At 36.9% G+C, this 19644-nt stretch overlaps 3 protein-coding genes across 4 annotated transcripts in view; 2 read left to right on the top strand and 1 right to left on the bottom strand.

Annotated features, from left to right (window-relative positions):
* LOC127634999 (phosphatidylinositol 5-phosphate 4-kinase type-2 alpha-like) overlaps positions 1-2725 on the bottom strand; it is a 39204-nt gene extending 36479 nt beyond the window's left edge. Inside the window, exon 1 of the mRNA XM_052114806.1 lies at positions 1849-2725. Within this exon, the coding sequence (XP_051970766.1) occupies positions 1849-1989 (141 nt within the window). The 5' untranslated portion in view covers positions 1990-2725. The remainder of the gene's footprint in view (positions 1-1848) is intronic.
* A 1312-nt stretch (positions 2726-4037) lies between these two features.
* LOC127634991 (armadillo repeat-containing protein 3-like) lies at positions 4038-15054 on the top strand. 2 transcript variants are annotated; one of them, XM_052114790.1, is made up of 18 exons: positions 4038-4077; positions 4172-4288; positions 4373-4490; positions 4626-4751; positions 6008-6076; positions 6213-6388; positions 6633-6827; positions 7271-7454; positions 10113-10265; positions 10373-10481; positions 10643-10892; positions 11078-11214; positions 11816-11984; positions 12232-12332; positions 13510-13608; positions 14030-14224; positions 14340-14502; positions 14715-15054. In XM_052114790.1, exons 2-18 carry the CDS (start codon positions 4196-4198, stop codon positions 14916-14918), a joined length of 2541 nt encoding a protein of 846 aa, XP_051970750.1. In that variant the 5' UTR covers positions 4038-4077; positions 4172-4195; the 3' UTR covers positions 14919-15054. The 2 variants fall into 2 exon arrangements, with proteins under 2 accessions (XP_051970750.1, XP_051970752.1); XM_052114792.1 differs by having other exon boundaries at positions 4045-4077; positions 4184-4288.
* A 1528-nt stretch (positions 15055-16582) lies between these two features.
* Positions 16583-19601, top strand: c8g (complement component 8, gamma polypeptide). Its single transcript, XM_052114809.1, has 7 exons — positions 16583-16889; positions 16969-17105; positions 17531-17601; positions 18290-18397; positions 18619-18720; positions 18806-18835; positions 19436-19601. Exons 1-7 carry the CDS (start codon positions 16716-16718, stop codon positions 19444-19446), a joined length of 633 nt encoding a protein of 210 aa, XP_051970769.1. The 5' UTR covers positions 16583-16715; the 3' UTR covers positions 19447-19601.
* The last annotated feature ends 43 nt before the right edge of the window (positions 19602-19644 follow it).

Here is a 19644-nt window from a genome sequence, read left to right as displayed (position 1 = left end):
ATATATATATATCATACAATGAAAGTCACTGGGGTCCAGAACTTTTAAGCTCCAAAAAGCACATAAAGTCAGAATAAAGGCAATCCAGATGACTCGAGTGGTTTAATCCATGTCTTCTGAAGCCATATGATTGGTGTGAAATGAAAGTCAGAAATAAATAAAGTTGGGGGCCTGGGAAGCTAAGCAAGTAAAGACACTGACTACCACACCTGGAGTCGCAAGTTCAAATCCGGGGTGTGCTGAGTGGCCCAATTGCTAGGGTGAGTAGATTTATGTTGGGTTAACCTCCTTGTGGTCACTATAATGTGGTTTTTGCTCTCGGTGGGGTGCGTGGTGAGTTGTGTGTTGATGCTGGAGAATAGCGTGAACCTCCACACCTCCACACATCTCGCGGTAACGCGCACAACAAGCCACGTGATCAAATGAGCGGATTGATTTTTCAGACACGGAGGCAACTGAGATTTGTCCTCCGCCACCCGGATTGAGGTGAGTCACTACGCTACCACAAGGATTTAAAAGCGCTTTGGGAATTGGGCATGTGAAATTGGGGAGAAAATACAAAAAAAATTACAAATAGTCATAAAAGTTTGTGATGGCATAAGGGTGAGTAAATGTTGAGAGAATTATCATTTTTGTGTGAACAACACCTTTAATTTCACATCTTGTCTACAAGATCTTTTTTCTCAAATGTAAACCATCCATATAGGTGAACTCATTGTAAACATACAAATAAAGTTACCCATAAAAAATGATATGCGTAACAGTGACGTGAGTGTGACTGGAAAATAAACTAGCACAGACCTTTACCTGAGATAACTAGACACAGCTACCATTTGGGAAATGTCACATATGTAGCAAAATAAGGACACTGAAAATAGCCTGCGACTTTAAAGGAGGTCCAAAGAATGACGTTTTAAGAAACCTTTATGAAATGCACCAAAGGAATGCAGTGCGATTGGTTTGTGACAGTTTGTTTATGTTGAGATGTGAAACAAATGGCTGGAGGTGAAGACCGTCCATTCCATACTGCTGAAAACAGGATACAAACACAAATGGACACCTTGGACACCTAGACATCTAAATCTAGACTGACATTTATGGACGCTTTTTGGTATTTGTCCAGAAAATTGTGCCATTTTTCATCTTAAAGACTAACGTCAAACAGACAGACAACAAGAATACAAATATGAACTGCTCTCGTCAGAAAGTTGTAAAAAAGTAAAAGATTGCCAACGATTGTCTCTTTAATAGGACAGAAAATGCCACTCAGTAGTCAGCTGAGAGGAGTCTTTCTTCAGCAGACCCACAAGCTTATCATCATGCAACCAAAACTTCCAACAGGAAATGATTACTCACCCACAAAGTCACTACTGAAACAGATATTATTTTGCAACCTCTGTGCATGCACATAAAAGGACATGCAAGGCTGACAGTTGCATTAGTGCATAGATATGGATTACAATTTTTAACTGTACATGGTAATGTAAGAAGTCATTACTTGTTGAATGGTGACAAACTACTCTCTTTACGTAAACATTAAAAGGTTTGGTCGACATGCTGTTTGTTTTGGGAACAAAGGAATATGCAACTGCAAGAGCCTGAAGGAGCTAAAACAAGAATTTTGTCGATTAAACAAGAGCAAAAATCAAAGCGGACATCAGCATGACTGATGAAAATGAATTGCATGAACCCAACAGATGGTGGCAATTACTATTACAACTACACAGAGACCAACAGCCGTTTGCAAGACATACTGAACTTCTCTTTCCTGTTTAACTCATCAATAACTGGCAATTAAAATGCATTGATCAATACATGAAACAAAAACAAAGGAAAGATTTGACTCACCGAATGGTTAATTCCCCACATGAGAACACTGAGTAGAGGGTCGCTGGCACGAAACAGCTTCACTTTCTGAGCCACGAAGTGTTTCTTCTTCGTTTTGGTTTTGCTCGCAAACGATGAGAGAGCATTACCAGCCGAGGCCATTGTTTGTTGTATAACAATAAATAAACTATCACACAGTGACAAGTGCTTGAATTTGCTTGTGGTGTCCTAACTGTCTCTTAGTAAAATATCATTTGGCATAACGTTCGGTTAGCTAACCCCAGCCAGCAAGCTATACTACCAACTCCACTATTAGCTCGCTAGAAAGAGTAATATCTCACCAAATGTGGTCAATTAGTCTGATGTTACATATACAATCTGAAAAGCAAAAAGCTGTGTTTTTTTTTGTTTGTTTGTTATTCTCGTCCGTAAACTGGAAACGCTCCTCAAGAAATCATCAGTAAGCCATCCAGTCTTGCTAAATAGCTAACATGCCAAGCAAGCTTCGTCTCAGGAGTTTCTCAACACTTTGCGCAAAGATAGACAAATATTTATGCGGATGCTAAAGAAAATGCAGAACAAAATGTCATTTGAGCGACGTCAGACTAATGTAAGGGAAAAGAGCGGGTGGAGAGACATCCACTACGGCTCTGCTCCATTAGCATGCTAACTCACCCCGGTCAGGCTAAGCCAACAACCCTTCAAATATGTCTGTGTCTCACTCCCACTTTCTTTCTTTGTAGCTTGTCCGTCCCAAAAAGATGTTTATTTTTAGACAAAGCCAGTATTCCGAGTGTGGAAGGTGTCGGTGTCTGAATTCGGTGTGGATTGTGTCAGCTATCTTGCTGTAAGTTCGCGTATCCGGCTCAGCCCCGCACTGCCCGACTGACGGACCTGACAGGTCCACACACACACACACACACACACACACACACACACACACACACACACACACACACACACACACACACACACACACACACACACACACACACACACACACACACACACACAGAGAGTGAGAGATACGTACATAAACAGATACATACACACACTTTGATTTATTATTAAAATCTTCATTGGTTAAGGTAAAGGCAGTTTCAGAGGAAGTGCACTAAAGGTTATTTGGTTGAAGGAATAGTTCACAAAAAAAAATATTATTCTCTCAATGACTTGTTTTATGCCATCCCAGATGTATATGACTTTCTTCCGCAGCACACAAATTAAGATTTTTAGAAGAATATTTCAGCTCAGTGAATAATGTGCATAATGACCAAAAACTTTGAAGCAACAAAAAGCATATAAAGGGAGCATAAATGTAATCTATATGACTCCGGTGGTTAAATCCATGTCTTCAGAAGTGATAGAGGTGATATAGGTGTGGGTGAGAAACAGATCAATATTTAAGTCCTTTTCACTATATATCTCCACTTTCACTTTCACTTCCTCATTCTTCTCCTTTTGTTTTTTGTTGGTTTGCATTCTTCGTGCATATCGCCACCCACCGGTTGGGGCTGGTCAAAGGTGGAGATTTATGTGGAAAAAAAGGATTTAAATATTGATCTGTTTCACACCCACACCTATCATATTGCTTCTGACGACATAGATTAAAACACTGGAGTCGTATGGATCACATTTATGCTGCCTTTATGTGCTTTTTGGAGCTTCAACGTTTTTGGCCATCAAATACTTGCATTGTATGGGCCCACAGAGCTGAAATATTCTTCTTAAATATTATTTGTGTTCTGCAGAAGGAAGAGAGTCATACACATCTGGAATTGCATGAGGGAGAGTAAACAATGAGAGAATTTTCATTTTTGGGTGAACTATTCCTTGAATGAGTGTTAAATTTAATTTAATGTTTCCATTTTTTGTATGCACTGTCCTACAAATGGAGGCGCTATCCACATTTACTACACAGACATAGGCCTATGTCTTTTGTTTATCTGTTTGTTTGTTTGTTTGTTTCTTCAGAATGTATCATCCTTGTTTTCCATCCTTTTCATCTTTGCTTGTTTATCTCATTTTTAACCTAATTATATTTCAACAGTTTAAAACGTTATAACGTCAGGGCCACCTAACGGTTCTTGACTGACACATGTTAAACAAATAAATAAATTCATGGAAATGAAAGGGTTTAGAGGGATTCTTGCCCCACCTTCAGACGAAACTGCAAACTGCATCTGTCTCCTAGCAACAGAAGCAAACCAAACAGATATTCAGCCGAGCCTACAGCATTCTCTTTAGCAGGTAACTGTTATGGTTTGTAGAAATGAAAGTTATTTTGGGCTACATTTTCATAATTTATTCACATTGTGTTGACTTCTAATACATTGCTTGTTAGTCCTGTTTTTAGGCATTACAGTGAATGTGCTTGCAATCCCCTCTCCAAGACAGTTCACTTTGCATGCAGATGGGGAAAAAAGTCAAAAAAGAGTCTGAACCATTCCCTAAGGATGTGGTGAGATAATTGTTTCTCCACACTTGCTTGCAATACTTTTCAACATGTTTACTTTTTAATCAGTTTGAAGTAATGTTCTTTCAGTTTGACCCTCTGCCTATCGAGAGCAAGAATGCAGCAACAGCAGTTCTCATGCTCAGCTCTCCTGAAGAAGAGGTGCTTGCAAAAGCTTGTGAAGCCATCCACAAATTTGCCGAAAAAGGTAACCATGTCATGTAGTCTTACAGTCTAAGGTCATAGAGAATTTTGCAGAGGTAAGTGCTCACTATGTTCCCTTGTGTGGTTTTCCTCTAACAACCTCTGTGTGTGTGTTTTGCTGCTGTGATGATATTTTAAGGCGATGAGAATAAGACTTCTTTGATGTGCTTGGGAGCAGTCGAGTCCCTTTCTCATCTCATTTCTCATGAAGACAAGACTGTGCGAAGGAATGCTGTCATGGCCCTGGGCATCATGGCTTCTAACAGTAAGCACTGTACAATAATAGGCAGAGTGAGTAAATCGGTAACACTTTACATTAAAGTTCCCTTTGTTAAGATTTTATAAAAGTATATCCATGGCTATAACTAATTTACAGATGCTTTAAAAAAGTATTGATATGTGGTTACAACAACATGAATGAAAAGGAAGACTTTCACCCAATACTTGCCAAGTAGTGAGCTGTTTTACCTCACATGTTAAAATTGCGTAATAACACTAGTTCAACATTAGTAACACTTGTAAAGCCTTTTTTATGGAGTTGCCAATGTTTGAAACCAATGTGCATAAGTTCAGTATGGTTTAAAGGTCATCTGGCTTTATTAAACATGCTGTGTACAAGCAAGAAGACCTGAAATGTGTTTTTGGTACTTACCTTACTTTAGGTAACTAGGACTAGGTAATATGGGATACCACTCGGAGTTGCACCATTCCTTTGACATCAACGAGACAAGGAAAGCGACAACACAAGTACATCAAGACAAAAATATAAACAAAGTGGACTGTAGCAAAATGACATGATCCCATATTTTAATCAGACTGTTGAACTCTTGATCTATCAGGATCAATAATTAGCACTGCACTTTATTAATCTATAATCTCACACTGGACTGTCAACATATTCTCCTCAATACAACTGCTATATATATATATATATACACATATATATTTCATATACTCCCACTTATTGTATTGTATTGTATATTCTGTTCTATATTCTGCATTGTATATAATTATTGTGTTGTGTAAGTATGTGTACATTTGATATGTAAATTGTTTTGTGTAAGTATGTGTACATTTGATTTGTAAATTGTTTTGTGTAAGTATGTTGTTTATTGTAATTGGTATATGTCTCGTCACTGTCATGACTGCTATGTTGCTCGGAACTGCACACAAGAATTTCACCTACTGTTGCACTTGTGTACATGGTAGTGTGACAATAAAGTGATTTGATTTGATTGATTTGATTTAATTTCACAATAATTGTCTAAATTTGCTGCATTGAGACATTATAATCGATTAAGTGTTGTTACACTTTTATAAGTTAAATTGCTCATGATTTGGCAAGTATTGCATGAAAGTAGCCAATTTTTATTAATGATTATTAATAATGTAAAATACATTTTCAAATTACTTCTTAGTCATCAATAGACCCATTTATAAAAGGGAACATTGATGTAAAGTGTTACGGTGAATCATAGAATGTCATTCAATATATTGTTCATTTTTGTCACATTTAAACAGGTGAAGTTAAAAAAAGTTTGAAGACCTTGGATGTGCTACCTGCCATCATTAGCAAGCTATCACCTGATGGTATGGTTGCACTTTTTTCATTGGCACATCTGGCCCTTAATTGATTATATTTTTAATTTTCAAATTCAGGCATTTTGTTTTAATGTATATAAGTTCTTTGCTCTCTCTTTTTTAAAACCTGCTGACTTATCCATAGAAGATGTTGTGGTCCATGAATTTGCCACTTTGATTTTGGCATCACTGTCAGTGGACTTCTCCTACAAGGTCCAAATATTTGACCATAAAGGACTTGAACCTCTTATTCGGCTCTTATCCAGCCCAGATCCTGATGTGAAAAAGAATTCTGTGGAGTGCATCTTTAATCTTGTACAAGTAAGAAAACAGATGTCAGAGACATACAGATTGTCTGTTGCATATTACGCTAAAAGGCATTTCTCGGGGAAGTGTTTTATAAAACTGGAGATTCTGTTGTTAGATGAAAATCAAGTTTGAAATGTTTCATATTTTAAATGTTTCACAGATATTCAATCAGCTTTAAAAGTGAAAGCTTTTGAATTCCAGAAGGATACACTTAAAATCATTGATTTGTGCTCTTTGTGGCTTTGTGCACTCTCAGGACTTTCAGAATCGAGCGGCTGTGCATGGGCTAAATGGGCTGCCCCCATTACTAGATCTCCTGCAGTCAGAGTTCCCTGTTATCCAGCAACTTGCACTGCACACTATAGAGAACATCACGACTGACAGTGAAACCCGGGTGGCCTTTAGGAATGCACAGGGCTTTGAAAAAATCCTGGAAGTCCTTGCAACCAAAGTAGGCTAATTATTGCCATCTAAATAATTCATGAGCACTTAAAGGGATGGTTCACCCAAAAATGACAATTCTTTCATCAATTACTCACCCTCATGCCATCCCAGATGTGTATGACTTTCTTTTTTCTGCTGAACACCAACAAAGATTTTTAGAGTTAATTTTGGGTGAACTAGCCCTTTAAGCATTTCAACACTGCAACTTAGTAACCTTTATTATAATACTGTATATCATGATTTTACAGATTTGTAAGGGATTGATCAAAGAGGATTAATCAGAGATGTACAAGATACATATTATTAAATTTACATACTTAAACCAACGTCTATGAAAAGCTGAGGACAATCAAAACTTGAAGCGACTTTGATCCTGCTGGTTGTTCAAAATCAAGCAACACTTTTTCATCAAGACTGGGCATTAATGACAGTTGTGCTTCCACCCTGCAGGAGTTTAGTGACCTGCATGCGGGGGCTCTCATTGTTATCACTAACTCTCTAGAAGACAGTGATTCCATGCAGCTTTTTCATGATATGGGTGGAGTGGAGCGGCTACATCAGTTTGTTGTCACGGCCAGACTGCCTGAAGTGCAGGCTAATGCAGCCAAGGCCATATCCAGGGTAGCAGAGAGCAGTACGGAAATATCAGTTTTCTAAATGACTAATCTTGAATATTACCATGTTTTCGTCTATTTTTTCCATTTCTTTTGACAGTTGGTGCTGTGTATACTAGTGCAAAACTGGTATAAAGCAATATACAGAACAGGATTCACCCCAAAATTTAAAATTCTATCACCACTAACTCACTCTCATTTTGTTCCAAACCCAAATGCCTTTTTTTTCTGTGGAGCTCAAAAGAAGATTTTAGGCAGGATGTTAGCCTCAGTCACCATTAAATTTAGCTGCACAGGGAAAAAAAGATCCAATGAATGATAATGGTGACTGAGGCTAACATTCTTCCTTACATATCCTTTTGTTTTCCACTGAAAAAATAAGAAAGTCATACAGGTTTGGTACACCATGATGTGAGCAACTTATGACAGAATGTTAATTTTGGGGTGCACTGTCCATTTAAGTTATTAGCATCAGTGTTGTGTAGTAATGGATTACATCTTTTTATTGATGAAATTATAAAAAATTTAAAATCAGCCAATGGTAATAACCACAATAAATGACTGATTATGATCCTAAATTTGAAAAGAGCGGTCTGATCCAGAGCCTTTGTTCCTCATTTGACCAATTGAACAAATTGGTACTTTAAAATGTAAGGAATAGTTCACTCAAAAAGGACATTTACTCACCCTCATGCCATCCCAGATGTGTATGACTTTCTTTATTCTGCAAACACAAATGAAGATTTTTAAAAGAATATCTTAACTCTGTAGGGCCATACAATACAAGTGAATGTTAGCCAGAACTTTAAAGCTCTAAAAAGCACATAAAGGCAACATAACAGTAATCCATAAAACTACAGTGGTCTAATCCATGTCTTCAGAAGCGATGTGATAGGTCTGGGTGAATAACAGATACATATTTAAGTTATTTTCTACTAAAACTCTTTATCCAGCATCGACCAGTAGGTGGCGATATGCATGAAGAATGTGAATCACCAAAAAACAAAAGAAGAAGAATGTGGAAGTAAAAGTAAAGTGGAGATTTATAGTAAAAAGGACTTAAATATGTATCTCACCCACACCTATCATATTGCTTTTGAAGACATGGATTAAACCACTCAAGTTGTATGGGGAAATTTTATGCTGCCTTTGTATGCTTTTTGGAGCTTCAATGTGTTGGTCACCATTCTGTTGCATTGTATGAACCTATAGAGCTGAAATATTCTTCTAAAAATCTTTGTGTTCTGCAGAAGAAAGAAAGTCATGCACATCTGGAATGTCCTGAGGGAGAGTAAATGATGAGAGAATTTTAATTGTGTGAACTATTCCTTTAAAATGAATGATTAGATATTCATCAAAACATGCAATAAGAAATCCAAAAGTAATCGGAACAGATTTTCTAAAATATGTAAACTAAACTTTTAGGTAACACTTATAATAACTACACTGTAAGTATTTGTAAAGCATTAGTTTATAGTCTATAAATTATTGTTCCTACATTAATAAGCTACATACAAATAGTTTATTATTTGCTTATATTCACAGTAGCAAATTATTTATTATCATTTAATAAGTTAATTTATAGGCAGTTTGATAATGTTTTTTTTTTACATGAAGGCATGAATTCATAGTAAATAAAGAAATTATATTTGTAATTAATTGATTTACATTTAAACATAATTAATGTATTATGTTGAAATGTAAATCAGTTAATTACAAATAATTTAAATGTATTTGATACTGTTTTAGTAACACTATTAAAGCAATTATTACTTATAAATATATAGGTCATAATAAAGCATCGACTAATTGCTAACTAAGCATTTTGCGTGACCTAATCTAAAGTGAGAACTGTATATGCCAAATTAAACATTTATTAATTATCCATTACTCTGAAAAAATCATCTCTACAGCATCTTAATCACAGTCTCAAAACAGACACTAAATCTTAAAACAAAAAAAGACAAAAAACAAAAGTACAGGAATAATAGTGAGAGGAAAATGCACAGTTTATTAAAGATCCTCTAATTGCTCAAATACCACTTTAGCATGTCACGCAAAATACTTAGCTACCCATTAGTAAATGCTTTATTACAACCTTTATTAAGCATTAATAAACAATTGGTTTAATAGTAAGTGTTCCTAAAACATTAATTAACACATTAATTAAGCAAAAATATGTATCCAATTAATTACATATGTAATATCTTTATTAACTTTGAATTGTTACTTTCTTAATGTTCCCATAAACACTTCTTTACCACTGGTTTGCATCAACTATAATACATCAGTTAGGTATGATTAACAAGTTGTTTACTAAGGATAAAAAAAAACATTATCAAACTGCCTATATATGAACTTACTAAACAATAATAAATAATTTGCTAAAGTGAATAGAAACAAATAGCATACAATTTATATGTACCCTATTAATGTATTATTAATGTAGAAACAATAATTTATAAATTATTGTGAACTATAAACAAATGCTTCACAACTACTTTATAGCATGTAGTTCTTGTAAAGTGTTACCAAATGTAATGTTACTGATTATTATTTTAGTCATATAGTTTTTCATCATCTGGCACAGATTACATATCAGATATAATCTACCCAACACTGATTAGAATATTTAATAATTATGTGAAAGCCTAATTAATTTTTTCGTATGCCATTAGGTGAGAACAGAAAAATCCTGCATGAACATAATGTAGAAAAGGCCCTTGCTGACCTTCTTGCACAGGATAATGAGAGTGTACGCACTGCTGCATGCCAGGCTGTGGCAACAGTGAGCAAAAACCTGTCCAGCAGGGAAACTTTCAGATGTCTGGGTAATCTGTCCTTTTTATTCAAGTGTGAAAAGTTGCTCCAAAGCTAGTTTAGTTTAAAATATCACTCTTGCCCTTTTGTGTTAGGTGAGAAGGTCTGTGTGTTTCAGATGTGATCAGGGTCATCGTACAGCTTCTGAACAGTGAGGAAAGTGAGATGAGAATGGCTGCAGCAGAGGCCCTGGCCAGTCTGACCAACAGCAACAAACTCAATGCTTAGTGAGTACTGCCACATATTCGACAATGTGCTAAAAATCCTTGTAATCTTAGTATACAAGCATTATTCTTACAAATCTCACTAATGCTTTTCATCCAAATAAAGACAAAAATGTTTTTTAAGGATTTAAAACAGCATGTACCTCTCCTTTTTCTTTTTTCAGTGCAGTATATGATACTGAGGGTGACAAGCTCCTGGTGCGACAGCTGCAAGACAGCTGCACGAAGGCTGCTGTGTATGCAGCAGCAGTCTTGACGCACATGGCATCGCAGGAGGAGCTGCGCAGAAGCATTCTGGGCCATGGAGCTATGCCAGCATTGGTGGGGCTGCTAAGCTCCATTGACAACAACACACTGATCAGTGCAACCCAGGCTGTGGCTTCACTGGCCTGTGATGCAGAGGCCAGGGTAGAGGTAACAGTGCACTTCACAAAAGAGTGCATTTCAAAGTCTGTGCAGTCATCACAGCTTATCAGTAAATTGCTATGTGTAGGAAAAACAGATCTCACTATTTACTTTTTCCGGGTCACAGGTGTGAAGGACATAAAAAGATACATGTCTTTATGATTCATTATTCTTCTGTTTTTCTTGATGTGTAGCTCAGAAATATTGGAGGCCTTTCCCCTTTAGTGAAACTGCTCAAATCAATCAATGCTGAAATCCGTCGGAACGCTTGCTGGGCTGTTAGTGTGTGTGCAAATGATGAAATAACTACCATAGAATTGTGCAATGCAGGGTAAGCCTGTTTTTATGCTTTAATGGACACTTTTTCTCATTTCCTTGTTTTGTAATGCAGAATTAAACTATTATGGGGTAAACTTCTGTAGTGATGAATGGGAGGGAGACCACTGCAAATATTATTTTTGCGCTCTCGTTTATTTCAACAGCAAAAGAAAAAATCCATTATTAAATTTCTGCTACTTTCCAAAAGAGGAAAATACTAGACAGCGGTGGATTATCGCAGTTAGATGCAAGAAAGATGCCAAATTTAATGTCAACAGCTTTATTTAAAATCCCATCACAACAGTGTTAACTATTTTGTTTTTATTGCCAAGTTAATATAACATAAAGTTTAATGTTGTCAATTTACATGAAATTATTAAAACATCTGATATAATTCTATAAATCCAAAAGGTTTAAAATAGGTCTGAAGTGTTTATGCCATACTCAGAAATAACAGGTTCTTTCTATTTGCTAATGAAACCAGTAGATGGCAGTAAATACTAAGTATCAGATATTTATGAAGAAATATGTGGATTGTTTAAAATAGGCTACTTTATATGTCATCACAGGATTTATTGTTCTGTTATTTGGTCTTGGTGTTTTCAATCTTACAGAGCTTTGGAGATACTTCAGGAGATCAACCTGTCACCACATCGTAAAAACAAGTTTAGTGAGGTGGCCATGCAGAAGCTTCTTGAAAACAATCTGTCTTTGAAGTACAGTCTGACAGGACACCTGTCATCCACTGATATGACCACTGATGGATTCTACGACCCTGGCCAGGTCAAAAATATTGAGTATATATATATATATATATATATATATATATATATATATATATATATATATATAGTTTATAGATAGATAGATAGATAGATAGATAGATAGATAGATAGATAGATAGATAGATAGATAGATAGATAGATAGATAGATAGATAGATAGATAGATAGATAGATAGATAGATAGATTGTACAAATCAGTAAGTCTCTCTTTTTTCAATCTCTTGTTTTCTCTTCCTTCTTCTTCAGATAAGAATGGGTCATCATGTTCCTACCTTAGAGGATATATCAAAACAAGTTGTGAACCAACATCGAGCCACCATTGCGGTTAATGGAAAACACCCGGATCAGTATGTTATGGCCAAGACTCATGATTTTGAACACAATATGCTCTGATCCAACTGTACTCTTTCTAATTACTGCCATGTGCAACTAAAAGTCACATGTATCCTCATTTATGTTATATATTCATAGCCATTTTGACGATATGTTAAACAAATAAACACTATTGAACTCCCTTCTTTCTTTTATCAGTATTTAGATCTACTGAGAAATTGCTCTTTTCACTTCTGCGATCTCACTTAACAAAGAAAACAAGCTCTTTGTAGAGCATAAAGACTTTCACAGCCCGTCCTCTTCCACATCATTAGGTCTGAAGCACCAAACTGTCACTTGAATATTAAATACGCTCTCTGTGTTGCACAATATATAGATGTTGATAGAAGAATTTCCCCCTAGGGGAAATACTTTTGCATGCATTGGCTCGGAATCTGACCTAGAGCTTCCAAAGGAGAAAAAGGAATTCTGCCACTGAATTGCAAAGCTGACTGGAGGCCCTAACAACATAATTTATTCCCAGTTTCAGTTAATTACATTTAAAGACTTTTAACTTACAAACGGAACATTAATTTAGCGCCATACAAGGATTATGTTCGTTCTGATGCACTGATATCAGAGGTTGAACATCCAAATCAGTCAATTGGATGATAAGTCAGCACAAAGGTCACTTGATTCAGACAGCTTTTCCATAGCTCTAGTAGATACTGTGATTTAGCTCACTGTTTACTGAAGAGGATTTTTTCCCCTTTTCTCCCAATTTGGAATGCCCAATTCCCACTACTTAGTAGGTCCTCGTGGTGGCACGGTTACTCATCTCAATCCGGGTGGTGGAGGACAAGCCTCAGTTGCCTCCGCTTCTGAGACCGCCAATCCGCACATCTTATCACATGGCTTGACATGCATGACATCACGGAGACTCACAGCATGTGGAGGCTCATTCTACTCTTTGCGATCCACGCACAAATTACCACATGCCCCATTGAGATTGAGAACTTCTAATTGCGACCGTGAGGATGTTACCCCATGTGACTCTACCCTCCCTAGCAACTTGGCCAATTTGGTTGCTTAGGAGACCTGGCTGGAGTCACTCAGCACACCCTGGATTCGAACTCTTGACTGCAGGGTTGGTAGACTGCAAAGAGGAAAATAAGATTTAGAAGTGTTCCTTCTTTCTCCCCCTTCTGTTAGATTGATTGCCAAAGAACCAGAGGACCGTAAGCAAGACAGTTCAACAGAAAATTCCACCTCATCTGTTATGAGCAGCAAAAGGAGTGGCAAAACGCCAAGGTGTGTGTGTGTGTGTGTGTGTGTGTGTGTGTGTGTGTGTGTGTATGTGTGAGCGTGTATTTATCACTTTGTGGGGACCAAATGTCCCCGTAAGGATAGTAAAACCCGAAATTTTTGACCTTGTGGGGACATTTTGTCGGTCCCCATGAGGAAAACAGCTTATAAATCATACTAAATTATGTTTTTTGAAAATGTAAAAATGCAGAAAGTTTTCTGTGAGGGTTAGGTTTAGGGGTAGGTTTAGGTTTAGGGGATAGAATATAAAGTTTGTACAGTATAAAAACCATTATGTCTATGGAAAGTCCCCATAAAACATGGAAACACAACATGAGTGTGTGTGTGTGTGTGTGTGTGTGTGCATATTTAGAGAGGGATTCACCATAAACCTTCCATCTCACTCACTCAATTTCCCTTTCTAAAGTAAAATGAAGGGGAAGGGTCACAGGGAAGATGAGAAAAAGAAGGATGAGGATGAGGGTAAGCCACAGCAGGAGACAGTGGTGGATGAAACATGGAGGCTACCGGATGATGCTGCGTTTCATAACCTTGTCAAAGATGCAGCCAAATCCATCTTGCCACTTCAGGAAGAGGTCAAGATGTATATTGCATTGGCCAAGTGAGTTGAAGGCTTTTAATTGCAAACGCTTTTGAATAACCAAATTAATTTTCTACCCCTGCTTATTCTTTTCCCCAACATACACATGACTGAAATGTGACACGATTTCTCCCAGGTTTGTTTGTGATGCAATGGGTGGCCAGGTTGAGCCAGAGAAGCTGCATGACTTCCTGTGGGAACTGCACATAAGCGAGCTGAAGCTTGAAGCCCATTCTAACATTGTTCCCATTGGCAAGATAAAAAAGGGCACATACGTCCACAGAGCACTACTTTTCAAGGTGTAACATACAGTATTTCACATACTCAATTGAACTTCTCTTACTCCATCACATTACTCGCATTATGATTAAATACATACAGAATATTGGAATGCCACTCTCTTAAACCCATGACAGAACTTGGATTATTCGTGAAAACTGGTGCTGTCACAAACTGGCAACATGCATATTTGCCCAATTGTGTATAACAGATTAAATGCAATCTTTGCTAGGTTCTCGCAGACAGAATTGGACTAAGCTGCAGTCTCGTTAGAGGAGAATACAACCGCGCCTGGAACGAAATCTTCCTCATCACTGGCCCAAAGAGATCTTATGGTCATGCTCATCCTGAAAGCTACATCATAGATCTCATGCATCAACCTGGCAACCTCATGAGGAGCAACTCACCAGCAGCTCTAGCATATCAGACCATTTGAGAGTACCACTGTAGATGTGTAACTGTTGTTTATTTACATTAAAGACATTAAAGGGATAGTTCACCCATAAATGAAAATCCATCCCAGATGTGTATGACTTTCTTTCTTTATTCTGCAGAACACAAACAAATATTTTTAGAAGAATATTTCAGCTCTGTAGGTCCATACAATGCAAGTGAATGGGTGGCAAAATTGTGAACGGGCCGTTCAGTCCGAACACGTTCTTGCACTGAGAAAGCAAGACGTAACAATTAGAAGAGACTACAACTTTTTAACCATACACGGCTTCTGAAAAACGTGGTGTAAAGGTCAAAGACGTCCTTGCGCCGCATGTTTACCTACAAAGCAATTGAAAAACAGTGCGGAAGAACGCAAAACATGTTCGGTGTGAACGGCTCCAGTGCTTAAATAAATACAAGTGTGCTATACTGACTCAAGGAAATGAAAAACAATTTCAGGGAGTAGCAGTGTTTGACTGAAAAATATATATTTACAAAATCAAAAAGATTTTGATAAAGTCTATGATAAGATAAATAAATAAATACATAAATAAATAAAACTGAGTGACTGTCTGTCACCTTTTTGTGTAAGTGATCAAGTGGGTGAACGTAAACCAGTGCACACACTGTCAAAGTCATATCAAAGGCCAAACATGTAGTCAAAATGCTTTTGATAGTCCTACATTTTATTATTATTATTATTATTATTATTATTAACATTTATTTATTTATTTATTATAAAATATATATATAATAGTTTGCCTATTATATGATTTACTGTGTGTGCAGGTTTGCTGTCATTGACATGTTATGACAAGTCCACAGACTGGTAGAGGAAGCTGACTCCAGAACAGTATGTTGTAGCAAGAAAAAAAGGCACAGAAGTGGTAAGTTTGTAAATCAACCCAATTTTTTGGTTGCAGTGAAAAAAACAAAAAACAAATCTCCCATATATATATATATATATATATATATATATATATATATATATATATATATACTTACACCGATCAGCCACAGCATTAAAACCCCCTGCCTAATATTGTGTAGGTCCCCCTCAGAATAGCATTCTGAGATGATATTCTTCTCATCACAGTTGTATAGAGCGGTTATTTGAATTACTGTATTTGCCATTTGAAACCAGTCTGGCCATTCTCTGTTGACCTCTCTCATCAACAAAGCATTTCCATCCACAGATCTGCCCCTCACTGGATGTTTTTGTTTTTGCCACCATTCAGAGTAAATATAGAGACTGTTGTGTGTGAAAATCCCAGGGGATCAGCAGTTACAGAAATACTCAAACCAGCCCATCTGGCACCAACAATTATGCCACGGTCCAAATCACTGAGATCACCTTTTTCCCCATTCTGATAGTTGTTGTGAACATTAACTGAAGATCTTGCCACCCCGCCCCCGTACTGTACTGTTTATCATGTCTTGTATTTTTACCACACCCCTTTACTTTAAAATCTGAGAATGCCAACACTAAATGACAAAACAAAAAATATATATTTTGCTTGTTACAGGTTTGGTTTAATTAATTTGTACATTGTAAGAAATCTGTGAAATGATTGGTATGGGAATATGTCTGTTTTTGTGTGCATGTTGGGGAGTTAATCATAAACCCTGAGTAGAGGGTCAGTATCCTAATCTGTGTGTGGCAACACTGGACAGTTGACTAACAGCTACCAGAAAGCAGACTCTCCTTGTTAGCAAAGCTCTGACAGACCCACAGGGGAAAATTAATATAAGGTATATTGGTAAACGAAAATATAAAAATAACAAATTAAATGTTGCAATGTTTCGCTTCTGGCTGCATCTGTTGTGTGTGCTGGTCTGGCTCAGTTTTTGGGATCCTGCTCAGGCACGAAGAGCACGTTTTAAACCGATACCTCCACCGAAGCCAAAGCAATCTGAGGCAGAAAAGGCTATTGAAAAACTAGCTCCAGATCAGAACATCAACATTGATCAGGTATATTTCAACTTCTTTCAATTCTTAGTAATCGAGTTTATTAATTTTCTTTCACTTACATTGAGAGTTTGCTCCCTAGATGAGTGGCAAGTGGTACCTGATTACTGTGGCATCACAGTGTAAGAATATTCTGGAGAGTGGCTTCAAAGTGGAGAGCACAACTATAAATTTGGATGTTACGGGTGACAAGGTGTCTACAAGCACTCTGAGAAAACTGTGAGTATAGTACTTATTTAGCCACAAGCGGGAACTGTAGATTGATATTCATTGTTCTAAAGCTGATCTATCTGTTTTTTCTTTGTGCATGAGTCATGATGATTGGGGGGTGGGGGGATGGGGGGTGGATGGACCCCCTGGCGGCTGCCCATGTCACCAATGCCTAAGTCCGCCACTAAATAAACTCATCTTTGGCAACCAGTGAATCACATAATTACAAGCACACAAGCCACAACCAAAAGCATTGGAGAGTCAAGATAAAACATGTTACAATGCCCAGCATGTTAATTAATTTTATATGGGTCATTGCTTTTCTTTTAAAATGTTTACAACGTTAAAAAACATACATATTGATGTGCTTCATTGAAATCGATTAACACTCTTCTCCATCTGCTCAGCCATTGTGTTTTTTTTTCAAATGTTAGAAATTATGAGTGTTGGGAGATCAAGCAGAACTACATGAAGACAACGACCCCTGGCCGTCTTCTTCTCAAAGGTGGGTATCTGATGCAGACAGAGCTCTGCTAACCAACAGGCAAGGGAACAAAGCCTGCCATTCACACCTCTATCTAAAATGATGGCTCTGTTTTGTTGTGAAATGCTCCCTGGCTTGGACTGATTACAACTGACAATTGTTATGCAATGGGAGGCACTCTCTTAACTTTTATCATTTTAAAGACCAAAATATTCAGGAGAACAGAAAAGGTTTGGGTAAATAAGAGATCAAACAAGAAGCATTATCAAGACACTAATCACCCACACTTAAATAGTATGAATTTCATTGCATTGGATAACAAAAATGTGAAACCAAACAGCATCTGCAAATTATTCAAAACCTTTTCTCAGAACAAATGCACTTTGTTCAGCCATTTTCTTAGCCATCAGGCTCACACAAGAGCCCTGAAAGGATAGTCAACCACAGTAGTTCATTACATCAACTATGGACAACCAGAATGTGTTCAAATAATTTTGTACTTAATTTTGAACATTTAACGTGCATCTATAGTTTTAAAAAACTATTTTGGTACTTGTGCTTCACCTTACTTTAAAATACAGGTAACTTGGCTTGATATATTTTTAATCTAATGCTATGGCATTCATTCATTTTTAAATGTGATACAGGTGTCCAAGTACTTTTGGGGTCACTGTACATTAACACTATTATCAAATCTGTCATCACATAGGGAAGAGACCTACGGAGAATGTGGACATAATTGTGCTTGAGACAGACTACAGCTCATATGCTGTGTTGGCTTTCAAGAGAGCAGGGAAAATGACCATTAAATTATATGGTAGGTGTTCCTGTGTCTATATTAATCTTCTCACCCTCCTCTATTAATGGCATCATGCCACAATAAAAAGTACACGGTTTACTTGAGTGTATTTGTGTGTTTAATCTTTAGTTCCATAAGGGAATAGCTCATTAAAGGCCATGTAACCAAGATTGTTCTTCAATACTGAAATCTGTGGAAAAAGTGAATTGTTTTAACCAAAGTTTCTTTTCTTTTGAAAGGACGGTCCAGTGACATGCCTGATCATATAGTGGATAAATTTGAGAATCGAGCAAAGACATTCAATTTGGGATTGGAGTTTGTTTTCCAGTTTCCTGACTATGGTGAGGCAAACAGCAATAGGTTAACTGTAATATATTATAATACATCAAGTTACTGTCAATTGTATGACACAACACTCTTTTCCAGGATTTTGCCAGTCGCCAGATAAGACGCTGGGTAAGATCTGCATTTATTTAGTTTAATCATGACTCCCTGTGTTATTTACATATTGACTACATTTACAAAATGACACCATACAGTATTTTGCTCGTTACTCGTTACTTTTGTGACGGTTCTTTTTTGTTTATGATTCGCTTGAACCGATTCTAAAGGCGCATGTAAATCACTCCACTGTAATGAAGTACATTTGACGCAATCAACACAGCATATTTGAGTACACAGATAATGCACACTGTTTAACTACAGACATATGTCCTTACATAAAAACCGTCCAAATTAACAGATTTGCTGAAATGAATTGGACTCTTTGTTCTATAGTGCAGCTTTGTTCTGTTGCTGCTGGGTGTTGGGCAAAGATCTACTACTGATTGGCTGAAAGCAATTTGACATGGTTAAAAAAGAGCCAAGCCAGCCAATTGTGTATCTTTTGTGTTAACATTAAGTTTTCAATTTAAAAGGCAGGCGTTGCTAAACTTGCATAACCTTAATCAGGTTTTGTAACATGAAGAACCTATAATGTTGTATAATTTTGTTGCTCATCCGACAACAAATAAAAATAAAAAAATCTAACAGCTCTGCTCTTGTTTTGCCCACCAGAAATGACCTAAGAAATTAATTGTGGCGGACCAGAATTTCTATTGCAGAACAACTGTGACACAACAGTACTCATCAATCAGACCTGAGCAAAGTGAGAAAACAGTCTGATGATTAGAATGCAAATAAATAAAAACAATAAAGTTTTTTTTTGTCATTTTTAAGGGGTTATTTGCTTTTATATATATTTTTCCTTTTTTTTTCTCAATATT

Source organism: Xyrauchen texanus, chromosome 42, assembly GCF_025860055.1.
Source record: "Xyrauchen texanus isolate HMW12.3.18 chromosome 42, RBS_HiC_50CHRs, whole genome shotgun sequence".
Lineage (NCBI taxonomy): Eukaryota > Metazoa > Chordata > Actinopteri > Cypriniformes > Catostomidae > Xyrauchen > Xyrauchen texanus.
This window is presented reverse-complemented; position numbering and strand designations above follow the sequence as displayed.